This window comes from Phascolarctos cinereus, unplaced genomic scaffold, assembly GCF_003287225.1.
Source record: "Phascolarctos cinereus isolate Bilbo 61053 unplaced genomic scaffold, phaCin_HiC Scaffold_4;HRSCAF=312, whole genome shotgun sequence".
Taxonomy (NCBI): domain Eukaryota; kingdom Metazoa; phylum Chordata; class Mammalia; order Diprotodontia; family Phascolarctidae; genus Phascolarctos; species Phascolarctos cinereus.
This window is the reverse complement of record NW_027555847.1, coordinates 225,150,501-225,167,362: the sequence shown is the minus strand read 5'-3', so window position 1 is coordinate 225,167,362 and position 16,862 is coordinate 225,150,501. Positions and strand designations below refer to the sequence as shown.

Below are 16,862 nucleotides of genomic sequence, written 5' to 3'. Positions count from 1 at the left end.
TTAATTCAGATTATTTCCCATAACTGCTAATAAGTACTTATTCCCTTTTGTCCCCCCAAAGTCAAACAAATGACCTCAGGAACGTAAAAATGAATTACTAGCTTTGTACTGACTTATTAGGCCACAGGCAAAGAATTCTGGTAGAGTGAATTACGTGATCTACTTTCTTAAAAATAAGACAGACACAATGCAATAACTGATGTGAACAAAATTCTTAGTATGATTTTAATCTAGCTTCAGAGTTCTGATACTGTTACTGATGAAATGTTCTGAGTATAATTAAGATGAATGCCTGGTACAAATAGATGTACTACTTGCCTGTGAACATGCAATGAATTAAAGAAAGACAACATGTATAACAACACAGGTTTAATGTCTTATGCAGTTATAGAATTCTAACAGCAAACAGGTTCTGAGCAGATCTGGACAGTTCACCGGGTGGAATGTAATTTGTAAGCATACTTTTACACTGTTTACACACACATACAAGACAAACATTAGCAACACATGCTTCAGCTTCATCCGAAAAGGAAATGGGAAAAGAAATTAAAATTAAAAATTAAAATTCAGTAAAAAAAAAAACACAAGTGCCAACATGGAGGTAAGACCATAAAAAGCTCTATCAAATTATAAACTTCAATAAGATTTGACTTTTCAAAGTCAAATTCTTCCCTAGTCCATCATTAACAAAGGATGAAAAAAGAAGGGGGGTAAAGGAAGTCATGTCTATTCAAAGCAATTTCAGGAACCCCACCTGAAACTTGCAGAATCTTAAGACAATGTGAACAAAGTATTGAGAAGGGAAAAGAGATCCAATATGGACCAAAGTTATTTCTACGTCATGACCCTGGTCAGGTGAGAACTAAAATATACACATGAAAAATCTGGCTGCTTAATAAATGCCTCCAAATGTGTAATTTCAACCTGAAGTAAGTTATGCACACACGAAGAACAAGAGTTCTAGATAATGCATCCTACCAAAATTGCACCAATAGCTCCAGTGTGCTATTCTCTCATGTCAAGAAGAAAAAGCTATTAGCTCTCAACTCTGGGTGCCATAGAACAAAAGACAAAAGCTTTCACCTAGCTGCATCCTTTTTGGTTTTGATAATTATTAAGTACACTTGTAAAATATATTTGGACTTTTAGTTGCTCAAGCACAAAACTATCAAATATTCTTTCCAATTAAGTGACTCAGTCATTCAGAGTGCAAAAGAGAGAGTTATCTATACCTATATTATGAAGTCATGCTTCATATAACTTGTTTGTGCCAATTCCATTATGAAAGTCAAGAAAATAGAAAAGGAATTTAATACAAAAAAAATTTCTAACTCAGTTTGACTGTTCTGGTCACTATCGTCTGTAAGGTCTCAACTTTCCTTATGCAATTATCTACAAACAGCCCCTTTGTAGAACAGTCAACATTAGAACATTTTAAAATATTCTGTGACAGCTCTACAAGTCTCATTTGTTGTGTGTGACACACTGCACGTAGCTGAAGGGAAGGAGAGATGATCTGTGAAGAAAAGGAAAAGAAGCCATTTAGGGGCTGCAGGGGAAAGAAGGTCAAGAGCAGAAAGGAAACACCCAGAAGTTTCTCAGCTGTTCCCACGATCACTTTTGGAATCACTCAAAAATCACAATCTGGCAAGGCAGCTGCTGACTCTTTTTCTTGCCTCTGGGATAGCCTGTAAAGAGGTGAAATGGAACCAGACTTGATGGGCATGGGGGTAGGGACAGCCTGAGTGGTACCAAAGTTATCTCCTTACCCCAGGATAGGAGAGGTTCAATCAATGATTTGGCTAATATATAATTCTCAGGGTCCTAGGGAGGAGCAGAAACAGAACACATGCATTCCAAGGTATCATCCTGGTCCACGAGACCTTTGAGCCACTAGAGATCTCTAACCAGAGAACAGAAACAAGATGGCCAGTTCATAGCCAAAACTGACATAATGGTCTGTCTTTGCTTAATACAGCAAAACTATGGCAAATGAGCTTTCACTTTTAGTGAGGTCATAAACTAATACTAGAGCCCAAAAGACACACTCTCAGGGGAAAAAAAAGTAGCTCAAATACACTAGAGTCCGTTTGGCTTAAGAATGAATGCCTGAAGAATCAGCGCCAAGACAGGCTATAAACTAGCGCTCACCTTTACCACAAACAAGGGCTGGACTACATGGAGTTAGCTCATTGCTTCTGGTACTGAGGAATAAAAACACCATGTATATGAAATCCCTATGTAATTCAAAACACTAGTCACGGCTAGTAGATGTTTTCTACCAAGCCTTATATCCAAAGGACTAGAACTGAATTAACCATCTAGTGACTTGTAGTTTAATAAAAAAAATTTTTTTTTAAAGTTTTTTTATTCAATAGCTTGATCTTAGCTCAAACTAGTTCACTAGACTTTCTTTCACTCTAAAAAAAATTAGCCAAGAAAAAAAAATTTAAATTTGGTTTAACAAAAAAAAAAAAGGGACCTTTTATTCAGAGTTCAGCAAATTGGTAGGATATGTAGAACTGGACCAAGGTATATTCTGATTTTTAGTGCCATTCATCTCTGCTGTATCAGGTCATCTAATACAGAGATAGGAAGGTAACCAGTGGCACTTGCTGGAGGCACTCTAACAATCCCTACCAATAATCCTAAAGTGATTATTGATCCCTATCTAATAATAGATATTAAATCAGATTAAGTTTTGTTTCCTCTCTTTTTTTCCATTCCCAAAGGAAGAGGTGCTAACGGGCAGTGAAACAGCTAAAATGTTGGCTAAAGAGTATAGTTCACCAGTAAAGTAAGCTCTCAATGAGAAATGCCTACCTCCATTTCTGAAGTACACTAAAACTTTATGTTTAAAGTCAGAGTTTACTAAAGGTAGCTTTAACTTATTTTAAACTTCCCTTCTCTGCCAGTCACATTTTTCAAAAACACTTTTGGCACTACCAATATCAAAGAAGGATACAAATCTGTATCTTTTACCCCTGGTAACTATCTGCCTTACCATTAAAGCAAATCCAGCCCTTCAAATCTATCTATCTATCTAAATAAATAAATAAATATGCATGCTCCCAAAATAACGTCAATGACCTTTCACTACAAAGGACAGGAAGTATTCCTTCTTCATTAGTCAAAAAACTAAGTTCTAAACTTCTTACTCTGAACTGCAAGACCTGGACATGAAATCCAATGCCACATCCTGGTGGTGGAGAGAGCTAAATGAGAAAACTTAAGGCTACTGGATAACTTTTGCTATGAACAGGGGAATCTTTCAGCAAAACTGTTCCCAGGGGCCATGACACAAGAACTATGACAAAGGTAAGAAAATTCTGCTAGCATTTCTACTACTTCAACTCCAAGATATACCTAAATGACTCTACATTGTTCCTAGGAATCACTTTATAGCAAGGCTCCAGTGAATACAACCAGAAGTTTTTGTTTAAAGAGAAATATGGGCAATTCTCATTTTTTTTTTTACCACTTTATTCATTTAGACACTTACCAGACCTATACCTTTTGCCTCCTTGTCTTTACCAACTTGTAGAATTGATTTCTGAACATATGGAGGGAGATTACACACAGCCAGGATTTTGACTTAGAGATTTCTTTTACTGATGGTAACTTTGGTTACCACCTGTAAATTAACTTTTTTTCCTTTCACAGATGGTTTAATTCAGCCAGTGACCAAGACACAAAGAGCAAATCTGAAAAACTCCCCTCTTTCATTCCTGTCTACTGTTCCAAACTCAACAGTGAAACCAAAAAACTAGTTTAAGCAACATTTTTCTTGCTTCTATTTAATAATATTTAAGCCCAGCCCTGAGTTAGATTTATATCTTTCAAACCATTAATTTCTATCACAAAATAAACTAGTTTGTGTCTTGTTTTGGAATGCAGAGTTTGAGGTAATTCAGGATGCTTTAGCCTGTATCTCCCATTTGAAAAAAAAAAAAGGAAGAGGGAATCTGACAGAGTGGTGACATTTAGAACCACAATCTCATAGTTTGTTAATTAAATACATTTCAAAAAATTAAGACACAAAAGGTACACAGAATACAACCTAGCTAAGTCGGCATTTTATATCCAATTTCTTCTTTCTCATATTGTTGTGTCTCAAGATTTCTCTTATAAAGATCAAACCCTTACAGAATGGAAAAGGGTGAAGTTACAGTAAGAAGGCAGCTTAGCAACAGATCGAACTAAAGTTTTTTTTGTGCTTTCCTGGAAAACTAAGTCAACAGGCACTCTCCTTAAAGTCAGCACGCCGATTAAAAAAAAATACTGAATTCTAAAATAAGGTACAGATGATTTAACTACACATGCCATCTTATTCTCTAGATGTTTTCAAGTATTTTTTCTACTTCACATGCTGAGGGGAAGGAGTTGACTTTTGATCTGGAAACAGACCTCCCTTGTCCAACTCCCACAAAACAGAACCAAGAACAAAAGAAAAGTCCACCACAGAAAAAGTCCCACAAATGAGCAACATTCAGGAGGAATTTAATTAACAAAAATAAAATAAATTTTTAGAAAAAAAAATGGTCCAGGACTGGGGAACTGAAGAAAGAGGGTGTCTCTTAAAAGGTCACACACCAGTCACTAAAGTACACTGACAAGCCCATGCATAAGAAACTTTCTGGACCTTTGTCAGTGCAGAACTAACCTCAGCATTAAGAACCATGTCTTCACACTTTCTTTATATATACTTACTATTATATACATGTATAAAAAGAAATACAAACTTTAGTTTGTTATAAAGTGGCTTCTCTTTCTCCTATGCTAGCTTGGCACATGAATGCATGCAAAGCGAGGAGGTTCTAAGGGTTCACCAAACAGCTGATTTTGGCAAATAAATGGTAAAAAAAAACACAACCAAGAAAGCTAAAATAGATAAGATTAAAAGCCACAGAAGTGAAAACAATATATTTTCTCAATAGTATAGAATTAGTCTACGGCTACAACTTAAATGTCTCTGCCATCCTGTCTCCCCAAATCACATCAAAGTTCATAGCAGCTTAACACAGAGTCCTCAAAGAAGTATCAAGCCAGTGTTCTCTGCTTCAAGGGGTTAGAGTTCACAGGTTAAAGTTCAGTCAGTCCGAAGAATCATAGGAGGATGCTCACTGTCTTCATCCAATCGTAGTGCATTGGTTTCATCTTCCAGACAAGCGCCACCCACTGCACCCAGGTCCTCTGTGTATGCTGCAAAGAAATAGTGACATATTATCTGGAGGATATGAAAAATAAGAACTTCAGCAATAGGCTTTTGAAAAAGGTCATCGAAGCTTAGAAATAGTTTGACAAATATCTCCAACTCTTGAGTATCTCATGCTATCTGTCAAGATACCGACACAAAATTCTAAACTTCAAACGTGTACTACTAAAGCGCTCAAAAGATGAAATGCACTTAAATGCTATCAGCACAGTTAAAAATTAGGAAATACTTGGAATAGTCATAATTGACTACTCACAGTTGATAAGTAGGTATATTAGTGGAAAAGATGGTAGTTAACCCAACTGCTCTTCCACTGTTTGACATATCAAAAAAAAAAAGTGCAGAGCCACAGACAAATTATTTTCTTGTCATACAGACTTTTTTTAAAGATGAAGATTGGTGCTCTGAAGCAAGCGACTCTACACATATTTAAAAGGTTTAGCACAAGTATCACAGAAGCAAAGGAAACACTAAAGGGATATGGCAACTCTTAAGGTGTTACCTCCAAATTACACTGAAAAAAAGAATCCTGAGTCATGACAACTTTGATAAAATTTTTAAACAAAATAGAGGAAACAAGAACGTATGGATAAGAAAAAATTGGAACATGGGCCTGAAAAATCTAAAATGTAATAGTTCTCAAATGTCTACTTATATGGTATCTGACAGCAGTTACCATTCCACCCCCACCCCACCCAAGGAAAAGAGGATAAAAATGTGAGAGTTCAGTGAGACAATAAATCTACAAAAGAACCTACAGTAGCAGATACCAGGCAGATTATATTTACAGTTATTTGAAATATTTCTACTTAATATAGGGAAAGTTCCTGCTCTTCCCCCCTTACCATGTCTCGTAGGTGAGGAAGGTACATAAGCACCTCTTGTCACAGCAGCACTGTAGGTCTGAGCTACTAAAGGACGGTCATGGGATGCAGATTCTAAAATTTCATTGGCCGGCTCCATACTGCCATCCAATCTAGAGATATTTAGAAAAAATATAACTGCCATGATGTAATTATAATATTACTGTATCAAACAGTCCAACACCAACAAGGAAAAGGATACAGACATTAAAGATCATAAAACATTATAAAATATATACCCTAAATACAGTATTTCCTGCAAAAAAATCTAAATGACTTCCCTGGAAGCTTTCAAGCAAGGAAGAAGAAATACTGTGAGTCTTGAGTCAGGGGGAGAGATATTGGCAGTAGTCTCAGCAACCTGCCTGCTACCAGGCGTTCTCTCCTCTACCTGGTCACTTCATGCCTATGAAGGCGTAATGCTACCTGTTTATTTCTGTTGTATAATCTTTCCAGATCCCTCGGTGAATGAGTATCTGAGATGGAATGGACCAGGTTATGACCTTGTGTCAAAAGGCTAGAAAAGCCACTGTTTGGAAGTCTAACAACCGGAGACAGTCAACAAGCAGCCCTCAACATGCTGAAGATGAAAAAAGCAAAACAAAAACAACCAGCCAAAAAACCACTCAGAATGCTACTGCTCTTTAGCAAGGCTGATGTGGTCCTCAACTAGTGTGATGAAAAAAAGAAGGCATAAGAAAGAGAATGTATAGGAGAGATGCTGTGAAGGTAGTAATGCCGAGATCTGGCAATATTTGGGTATGTGAGATGACAGTGAGGAATTGAGGAACATGAGATTACAGGCCTGAGAGAGACTGAGATGATGGTGCCCTTGACAACAGTAGGGGCAGTTTGGAAGCAGGTAGAGTTTGTGGGAAAAAGAATTCTGATTTGCACAAGCTGAGATGCCTATAGGACATCCGGCTTGAGAGGCATTTGGAGACGTAGGATGGTAAGCCAACAGAAACCAATGCAGGACTTCAGAGATCTGGGAATCATTTCCATAGTAATAACTGAACCCATGGGAACTGAGATCAGCAAGAGAGATCACTATGAGAAATATGAAGTCTGACCAAGAACAGAGCCTTAGGGAGACACCTAACTTCCTGGTGGAGCCTGCTGGTGGCTGCATCTACCAAATCTGGAAAGGGCGAGCCCTGATGAGCAACCAGCCTGACCCAGTCCAGCAGGGACTTGACCCAGCAATTCAGACGACGCATCTCAGAAACAAAGGAGCAACTACAATGTCTTCCCCACTTAGAAGTAAATGAGGAAGGTGCTCTCATCAGGTCTCATGGATTCAATCATCATCCCTATAGAGATGATCCTCAGATCTATCCATCTAGCCTTCTTTTCTGAGCCCCATGCTCACATCAACTGCCATCTCAAACTTGATAATACCTCAAAGTCACTATGTCCAAAATTAAATTCATTCTCTTTCCCAAATCCTCTCCTCTAATTGCCCTATTACAGTATTACTTTTCTCCTAGTCCAAAACCTATCAACCAGATTCCTCCTTTGAATTTACACCATATTTCCAATGTTGCTGTTCTACTTCATAACATTTCTCTCCTCCATTCATTTAGACACCACCCTGGTTCATACCAACATGCCCTCACACTTGAACTACTGCAATAGCCTTCTGGTTGGTCTCTCTGCCTCAAGTCTCTTCCCACTATAACCTACTGCAGCTGCCAAAATGATTTCCCTAAAACCCAAGTTTGACTATATCACCCCTTCTTGCTGTCCTTGCCCAAGACACTCCATCTCTGGACTTTCTGCCCTTTTGCTGATTACCAGTCTAAAAAGGCCTTCTTCCTTCTTTCTTCACAGAGGCCTTTCCTAGCCACCCCACTGCTTAAGGCTTCCCTTTGAGATGACCCCCTCCATTTGCAATGTGTATATGTATACAATCTTATATTCCCTGTACCTTTAGAGTTTAATAAATGTTTGTTTACTGAACCAATTAACTTCTAGAAAGGTCACAAATTTTGCAGGTGGTAGAACCTGGACCTAGCCTCTCTTCAGGACCTGACCCCCAACCTTCTTCCTCCTTTCCCTTTCTTTGTATTCATAGCAAGGCTGAATGCTTACTGACTGATAACCATCACTTGAGGTTTTGAGTTCATTCTTTCCAGGGATAAAGGGGAGAGTGTACCCTAATGTGGCAGGATGTTTTTGTAATTGACCCTGCTAAACTTTCTCTGTAAATACTCCTTTGTGAAAGATTTTTTAAAAGATTTATGCATAATGGAATTCTTGTAGATCCAGAAACTATTCCTAATTTTCATGCAAGCAACAGTATTGCATTCTTTATTCCAATGCTTTGTCCATAGGTGTTTTTAAAGTGAATGAGTTGGGAAAGTACTTCCAAATGTGCTATGTAGGGTCTCATCTGGGACTTTCCCATTTTCAGGGACCAAGAAGCCTCGTGCCTTCCTTCTGAAATGATCTCCAATATATTTTGTCTACATCTTTTAAGTAGTTGCTTGCATGTTTTCTGTTCCATTAGACTATGAGCTTGACAGCAGCGACTGTTTTTGCCTTTCTTTGTCACCCTAGTGTTCAGCACATATTAGGTTCTTAAATACTTGACTGTAATGAAATATTTCAATGTAATGAAATAACTTTCATAAAATAACTGTCACCAGAAACTGATGCTGAATGAAGTAGAATGAGGACAATATAATAACCTTATAAAAACAATTCTGAAAACTTTGAAACTCTGCTTGATGCAATGAATAGCCATGTTTCCAGTGTACTGAGATGAAGCACACTACCCCATTCTTCCAGACAGGTGACGGACTTACAATAGAAAATGAGAAAACGTTTTTGGACACAGTCACTGTGGGACTTTATTCTGTTGGCCTGCGCATTTATTAGGTGGGTTGTTTTTTGAACAGTACAGTTGGGGGGGGGGAATGGAAGGAAAAACAAAACAGATCCTGTCTGAATTGTCCAGTTTCAGGGATCCTCTAGGGAAATTTCAGGTACCCTTTTGGAATCACGTATGGTATATATGCTCTTGGCGACACTTTGGTGTGACATATTTTTGTCTATATTTCCTATGTGTTTCGGACCTCCCTAGGGAAAATGATGGGTAGCCTATTTCAGAGACCACAAGGATTTGCTGTGCCCCCTTGTGGAAAGACACCTGGAGATCATCTGGACATCCAACTGGATTATCTAGGTGCTTCAGAGTTCCCTGGAGAAAATGGTAGGTGTCACTTTGAGGAACCCAGCAGATTTTGCCGGACAGACATCTAGCTGGATTCCAAATGATATCAGGAGTCTCTAGAGAAAAGTTTAGGGTCCTAAAATGTTGCTACGGGAACCCCCAAAAAATTTTTATAGGCTTAAATCCTGTGAACATAGGCCCAGAGCAGAGGAAACACCACTTAGCAGAAGAGGGAGTTTCCCAATTCCCACTGGAACAAGGGCCTGTTTGCTGTAGCTCTTCATTCTCAGTTGCTACACAAACCGATCTGTCACCTGAGGCTTAAGGGATGACCCACAGTGAACCCTGCAAGGATAATTTTATAAGGTCTGGGAAGCTCTACTAGGACCAGTTTCCCTGCTATGATAAGAAACTCGATTTTTCTTTTCTGAATTTGGGCATGGGAAAGCTATTTTGAGCACCAAGGCAAGCTCTTGTTAAATACTAAGTGGTATCCTCTGATAAATACAATAAAAAGTTCTTTGCTAAATCTGCCTGTGGAAAACTGCTTTCCTGTACATGTAGGACTTAAGTTCTATACCATGAACTTTGTTAGAAGAAATGGAAGTGAAGGAGCACAGAATTTATTAACTGCCCATCAATGGAGGAATAACAACACAGATTACAGGGGTGCCAAATGGATGGTTTCACAGAAACCTGGTCAACAGTGAACAAAACTAATAAAATTGTAAAGATGACTTTGAAAGACCGATCAATGACTAACCATTATTACTGAGAGCCAATGATGAAGTATGCTTCTGACAAAAGTGATGGACTCAAGTTGTAGAATGGTACTTTCAGACACAGTCCACTAGGAATTTGTTTTGCTTGATAATGAAGTGCATATTTGATACAACTCCCTTTTCTCTTTCCTGAATTATTAAGGGGGTAGAGGAGAGGACAGAAAATGGAAACTAGGGAATAGGTTGCAAAATACGCTGCATAGTTTCCTGAACCTAGGTGAATGAGTATCTATACCTTTTCTCAGGCAGCAAAAACCTAACTCACCTTCCCACTAACCCTATCCCCACAATTGAGAATAAAACCCATTACAAACATGTATGATCAAGCAAAAAATTTTTCCCATTAGTTATATCCAAAAAAAAATTTGTTTCATTCTGCACTTCATCATCAGGAGATAGGTACCATGTCTCAAATACTGCTGAAACATTCATCAACGTAATGACCAACTAGGGAATTAGAGTTCCTAATTCTTTCAAAGTGGTTTTCATCTTACTGTTCGTCCCTATATAAACTGTTCTCCTGGTTCTGCTCAAATCACTCTCTATCAGTTATCACGCTATTTTTGGAAAAAAATTTTTGGAAACCATACCCTCCATCATTTCTTATAGCACAGTAGTTAGAAAATTTATCACATTTACATACTATAACTTGTTCACTCAGATTCCCATTGTTTGCCACCTCAAAAAGGGCTCTATTTTTGTAGATCCTTACGGCTTGTTTAATTAGGACTAATCCCTCTCTATATTTTCCCCTTCCCTTTTCCTCCTATTTCACTGTTGAATAAAATGTACTTCTGTACCCAGCTGTATGTATGTGTACACAATCTTTTCTTTGAGGCTGGATCATCAAAACTGTTCTCCTGTCCCCTCATCTGCATAGATGTCTACATTCCCACTTGATTTCATTTTCTTTAACCTTCCTTACTCTTCCCTTTGTGTGTATTCTTCCCCTTTTCCCATTCTTCTAAGATCATTAAGACATAACAAAACCACTTCCAGGCCTTGGGAAGAATTAGCCTTTCCTTATGACCTCTGGTGACAGGGTTCAGAGTGTCATCGCCTCATATCTGAATGCAGGTCATTTATTCTTGTTCTTTTTGTTCATTCACATTTGCCTTCTTATGTTTGCATGCAGCTGTCACCTTCATCAGGAACTCTACTGCCATTCAAGATTCATTTTCCCTCTGTAGCAATATAATCAGTTTTAAGTCTATATCCTTTGCCTTCTAGAATACATTCCAAGTTCTCTGCTCCTTTACAGTAGTGGCTGCTAAATCACATGTGATCCTGACTGTGAATCCTTGGTATTTGAATTCTTTCTTTCTGGCTGCTTAAATTATTTGACTCAGACTGAATTTTGGCAATGATCTTCCTGGAAGTTTTCGTTTTGGAGTTTCTTTCAGGAACTGACTAGTAGTTTCTTTGAAATCTAGGCAGATTTGTTATCTAGGTTCCTTTTTTGGTCTCAGCATTCAGATGGTCCAATGATTAAGATTTTTCTTCTCAATCAGTTTTCCAAATCAGTTATTTGCTATGAGATACCTTACATTTTCTCTTTTAGCCTTTTAAATTTGTTACTTGGGCAAGGTTTTGTACCTCTTGGGGCAAGCTGTTAATTTCTTTTCCAATTCTTTTTTCTCTCATGTTTCCACTTAATTTGTTTCATTTCTTCCAGGCATTCCTAGTTGTTTGGGCCTAAGTTGTGCTTTCTCAAAGACTTATAGAAGTTTTAAGGTCATTCTCTTTTTCTGTATTTGTGTCTTGAATATCCTTACTACCATAATAGTTTATGGCTGGGTTCTTTTGTTTACTTGTTCTTCCAGATTACATCTGTTTGAAGGAGTTTTGTTTTTTTTTTGGGTGGGTGAAAGCTCATTGTATTGCATCTTGCACCTTCATCATAGCTCCAACTCTACTTCATGCCCTTTTACTGGTGAATGAGTATCTGAGATGCAATAGTCCAGGTTATGACCTTGTAAGCTCTAAAATGTGGGAAGAGCCACTATAAGCCCATCAAGTGCAGTATATAGCAGTCAGCTGATAGTCATAGTAGCTGACTCCAGGGTCCAGGAGCCAGCCCTACAGAACCATCTGCCTGACCAAGCCCAGAAAAGAGGGACAATTAAGCATGTATTTTTGAAATGCACACAAATGAAAACCAGAAGGAATCACATGAATTTATTATATACTTGAAAAAAGAAAAGCAGATAACAGATATTCTCTGTATCTTGTACAATCATCAGGATATAAATGAAATACATGGTTCTCAAAAAAAAAAGTGTCATACTGACCCTTTCCTGTCTAGCAATAGGGAAGCAAATGAAAGGACAACCTCTCCAGCATCCTATAGAACTGTTCTGGATAAAGACAACATATTCAAAATGCCTCCCAGCCAGATGAGGATGGCAGGGTGGAGTAACAGTGTAATGGGGAGACTGGCTAATGAATGTTCAGCTCATGATGCATGTGCAATATGAGTCTGCCTGCTGGTAATCAATGTGAGGCCTGGTGAATTCAAGTATATGATGGAGCCCTGTTAGCCCTTATACAGCTATCCAGTGACTGGTCTTGTTGAACATGAACCCATGGTGCTCCTTCTGTTGGCTCTGTGTAGTCTTTCCTGATCCTGAGTGAATCTGAGATGAGACAGACCAGTTTATGACCTCATCGGGTTCAAAAGGTCACAGAACTACCAAGGGTTCATAGAGTCTGCTGATAGCCACAATATCCAAGTCTGCTATGGAGCCAGACTTGAGCGAGCTACCTGCTTGGCCCAGCCCAGCAACAGCTAGCCTCAGTCACTGTCCTGAAAGCAGGGGAGCAACTCATTCATTAGTTATGTAATACTCAGAAGTGAATTTGGTAGGGCTCAGTCCAATGACTCTGTAGAGTTTGGTAATTCTTCCCTCCTATATTTCTTTGAAAAGACACTAAAAAACAGACAAACAAAAACAAGTACAACAAATGGAACTAAATGAAATTTTTACCAATCGACATATTTAAGAACTTGCACTAATTAACTGTTTTCATATTGGTTTGCCTAAAGCAAGAATCAATAAAGCAAGCATATTACTTAATTCTAGTGTTCTGCATTTGTATGCAAAAGGGAAAAATTCAAAGCAGGACACTCTAGTGGCAGCATATGATTTTAATGTTTCTGTCCAAGACATCAATTTGCATTTTATTAAGACCTTATGTATCAAGAACTGAGCTAGATTCTTGGGATACAAAGATAAAAATATAACAGTTCCTATCCTCAGAACCTCATTACCACATAATATCAAGCTTCACTCTGAAAAGTGACGTTCAAGAAAGGCAAAAATCTAGCAAATCTGAAAAAAAGTGTTAAAACTTTCAAAGACTGTAACAAATACCGTAAATGCTAGCATCTACTCTGTTGGAATGAAAGATAAACTTCTCTCCTCTAAGCACTTCTTGAAAAAAACTTAAACGTGGGAGGATGCATACTTGTGAAATCAAATTAGATAAACTTACTTGTGTTGTTTCATCAAAGTGCACTCCCCTCCTTCCTGAGGATCCAGGTTGTACATATATAAGTATCCATCAGAAGCTCCCACTAATAATCGGGGAATCTTCTGAATTCTAGAGAGGAGAAAATGAAGAGCATTTCAGCAACATACTTCTTTCAAAACTAGAAGACTATGCTTAACCTTATCAATATACCACAACAAGCTTACTGAATGGCCCTGGATAGCCAAAAATACTCCCCAATATAAACAGAGGGACATTGGGTCACAGATCTAGCACTAGAAGGGACCTCAGAAGTTCCCTCATTTGCAAAGACTCAGAGAGGGCAAGGCAGTTGCCTACTGTCATATAGGCAGGATTTGAAATCAGGACTCTGATTCAAAATCTAGACACTTTTCTACTGTACCTCAAAAGAATACTAGTTAACTAAGGTCTCTAGTAATAAGGGTAATTACAGTGTATGTGAGGAAACATACAATTTCAAATCAGATCAAAACAAAACAATAAAACTATTAAAAAACCTCAAACTTCTCATCTTTAATAAGGGTAATTTCAATTCTGACCTTGCCAAATATAAAGAAAATGCAAACTGAAATTGTTAGAAGGTTAATTTGGTAAACAAAAATGAATGCTGAGGGGCAGCTAGGTGGCGCAGTGGATAGGGCACCAGCCCTGAAGTTAGGAGAACCTGAGTTCAAATCTAACCTCACACCAAACACTTGACACTTACTAGCTGTGACCCTGGGCAAGTCACTTAACCCCAACTGCCTAAAAAAAATAAAAATAAAAGAAATAAAACATTTTTAAAAAAATGAATGCTGAATAATGGTGACGAAGCTTAGTATTTCAGAGAGTTCAAAAATATGTACCTCCCTACATTCACTGCAGAGGTGGAATACTGCTAAATACAGATGTGGTTAGTTTTTTAAAATCTTTGTTACAAGGGATAAGTAACATCCCATCCTAGGTAAGGGAAAGGTGAAGAAAAGAAGTGAACAAAAGGGGCTTCAATAAAAATGAGCTAATTTTAAAAAATCATTTGGAGTGCAAAAAAGAAGAATCTGATTAAACACGTTCAGATTCTAATGAGAGACAAAGAAGCATACATAATCAAAATGTAAAAGGTCATCTTTCTTTCACCTGCAGCTTATATTCAGGGCATTCCACGACTGGGCACTCATCAAACAACTGAAATTTTAAAAACTAATAAATACTAATGAATAACTAAAGAATTTCAACGTGTGTTCAAGATACATCTGAGAACTTTGGTTCAACATTTTTCCTCAACGCAATTAGAAGATCCTCAAAGGGTTCCTATCAGGTGACAGGAAGATAATAATGCTACAAGTTTATATTTCCATATTGCCTTAAAATTTGCAGACTGTAAACCCTGTGACAGCAGGGTAGTTTTAAACTACTTTTTAAACCATTTTACATGAGGAAATATGCTCAGAGAGAGACTATTTGCCCACACTCACACAACTATTAAGCAAACTCACACTCTGCAGCTGCACCATGATCACTTCAAACAACCTGGGTCAAGAACTCCCTTGCTATTCAATATAAATATTGCAAATCAGATTATGCAAACACCATTCACCATACTTACGTGGCAAGTGAACAGATATTTTTGTGACCGCAGAATGGTAGTCGGACAGTAGCAAATGCTCTACCCTGGTTAAACATTTCTGTTACTTGAGAGGGCAAATAGCTGGTAGATGCCATAAGCACTTTCCAAAGTAACCAGTCCAGGTAGTGGGTTCCTCCTGAGGTCTAGAAGAAATAATGGTGTCAATTTTCTTAATCTGCCTTTTATTCCCTCCACGAATAAAAAAACATACTCTTCTTTCTGAATTCAATTTCTACTTCCTCATCAATGTTAGCCTGTGAAGCTCGAAATACCTTTTCACATTCCTAAATCAAGAAAAATTTAAAAAGTGGAATGCTCTCTGAAGGAAAAAAACTATGCAACTCTGTAGTACCATATAATGTACAATTACTTCATACCATTCCATTTCTTTACTGTTATAAAGATAAAATATGCATTTCAATGCCAAATATAGGCACAAAAACTTGCACAATATTAGGAGTTAAGTGTGTATGAATGTCATATAAACAAACTATTTTTCTTTTTAAAAATTTATTTCTTGATTGAAAAACTTTACAAAGACATTTTAAAAGAAAGACAGCACAGGCCAGCCTAATTTGACACTCCAAAGTATCTCTCATAGCAAACTACAATTGGAATACCAAGCTATCATCCTAGGCATCATACTTTAGGAATAATACTAAGAAGCTTGAGAAGGACAAAAGGGTGCCCATGACTGACTGATATATGATTGCAGATTAAAGTAACTGTCTTTACGTGCTTGAAAGGTTGTTATATGAATGAGCTGAAAGGTACCTCAGAGGCTAGCATCTATTCTATTCTCTCCTTTACCTGACCAAAAAAAATGAGGGTCAGAGAGATTAAGTAACTTGCCTACATTTACACAGGCCGTGAGCATCAGAAGGGGAATTCGATTTGAAAGTCTATTTTATCCCAGAAGTTAAAAAAAAGGTGGGAATTACAAAGAGGCAAATTAAGGCTTAATTACAGGAAAAATTGTTGGAGCTACCCAAAAGAGTAATGAGTTGTTTAAAGAGGTAATGTTCAACCAAAGGCTAGATGACCACTTGCTTGGTGGTGGAAAGGATTTTTAGGGGGCAGGTGGTGCCCCCCCCTGCCCAGGCAGAAAAGAAGGAAAGACGGGACAAGCATCTACTCTGTACCAGATATCTTACTTGATCCTCACAACAATCCTGGTAAGTAGGTTGCTATTATGATCTCATTTTATAGTTGAGGAAACTAAGGCAAACAGAAGTTAAGTGACTTGCCCAGGGACAGAGTTGGTAAGAGTCTGAAGTCAGATGGAATGCAAATCTTCCTGGCTCCAGACCCAGCCCTCTAGCCACCATGCCATCTAGTTGTCTAAATGGTTTTGGCCCCCTTTCAACTCTAAAATTCTCTACTCCTATAAGAAACAATCCATTTCCAAGCTTCTGCAGTTTCTAAAATCTAATATTCTGACTCACTTCTCTTTCACAGTCTCGAGTTTGAAGATGTGCACTGTTTCAGTGTTACTGGATGCAGAGAGGAACATTCCATCCATGCTGAAGGCCAAAGAGCAAATGCTTACACACCTGAAGAAGAGAATTCATCTGGTTAAGATACAACTTAACTCTATTCTACCCTCTAAGAAAATATTAAATATTAAAAATAATAAATATTAAAGAAATATCTGCTTAGATATGACTATGATGACAAAACATTTACTATAACATGATATTTGGGC

At 37.9% G+C, this 16,862-nt stretch overlaps 1 protein-coding gene across 1 annotated transcript in view; it reads right to left on the bottom strand.

Annotated features, from left to right (window-relative positions):
- Positions 1 to 354: 354 nt before the first annotated feature.
- The window catches only part of WIPI2 (WD repeat domain, phosphoinositide interacting 2), a 36,297-nt gene continuing 19,789 nt past the window's right edge, over positions 355 to 16,862 (bottom strand). Inside the window, 6 exon segments of the mRNA XM_021008441.2 lie at positions 355 to 5,202; positions 6,061 to 6,191; positions 13,534 to 13,641; positions 15,137 to 15,257; positions 15,260 to 15,300; positions 16,603 to 16,710. Coding sequence (XP_020864100.1) covers positions 5,090 to 5,202; positions 6,061 to 6,191; positions 13,534 to 13,641; positions 15,137 to 15,257; positions 15,260 to 15,300; positions 16,603 to 16,710 — 622 coding nt within the window. The 3' untranslated portion in view covers positions 355 to 5,089.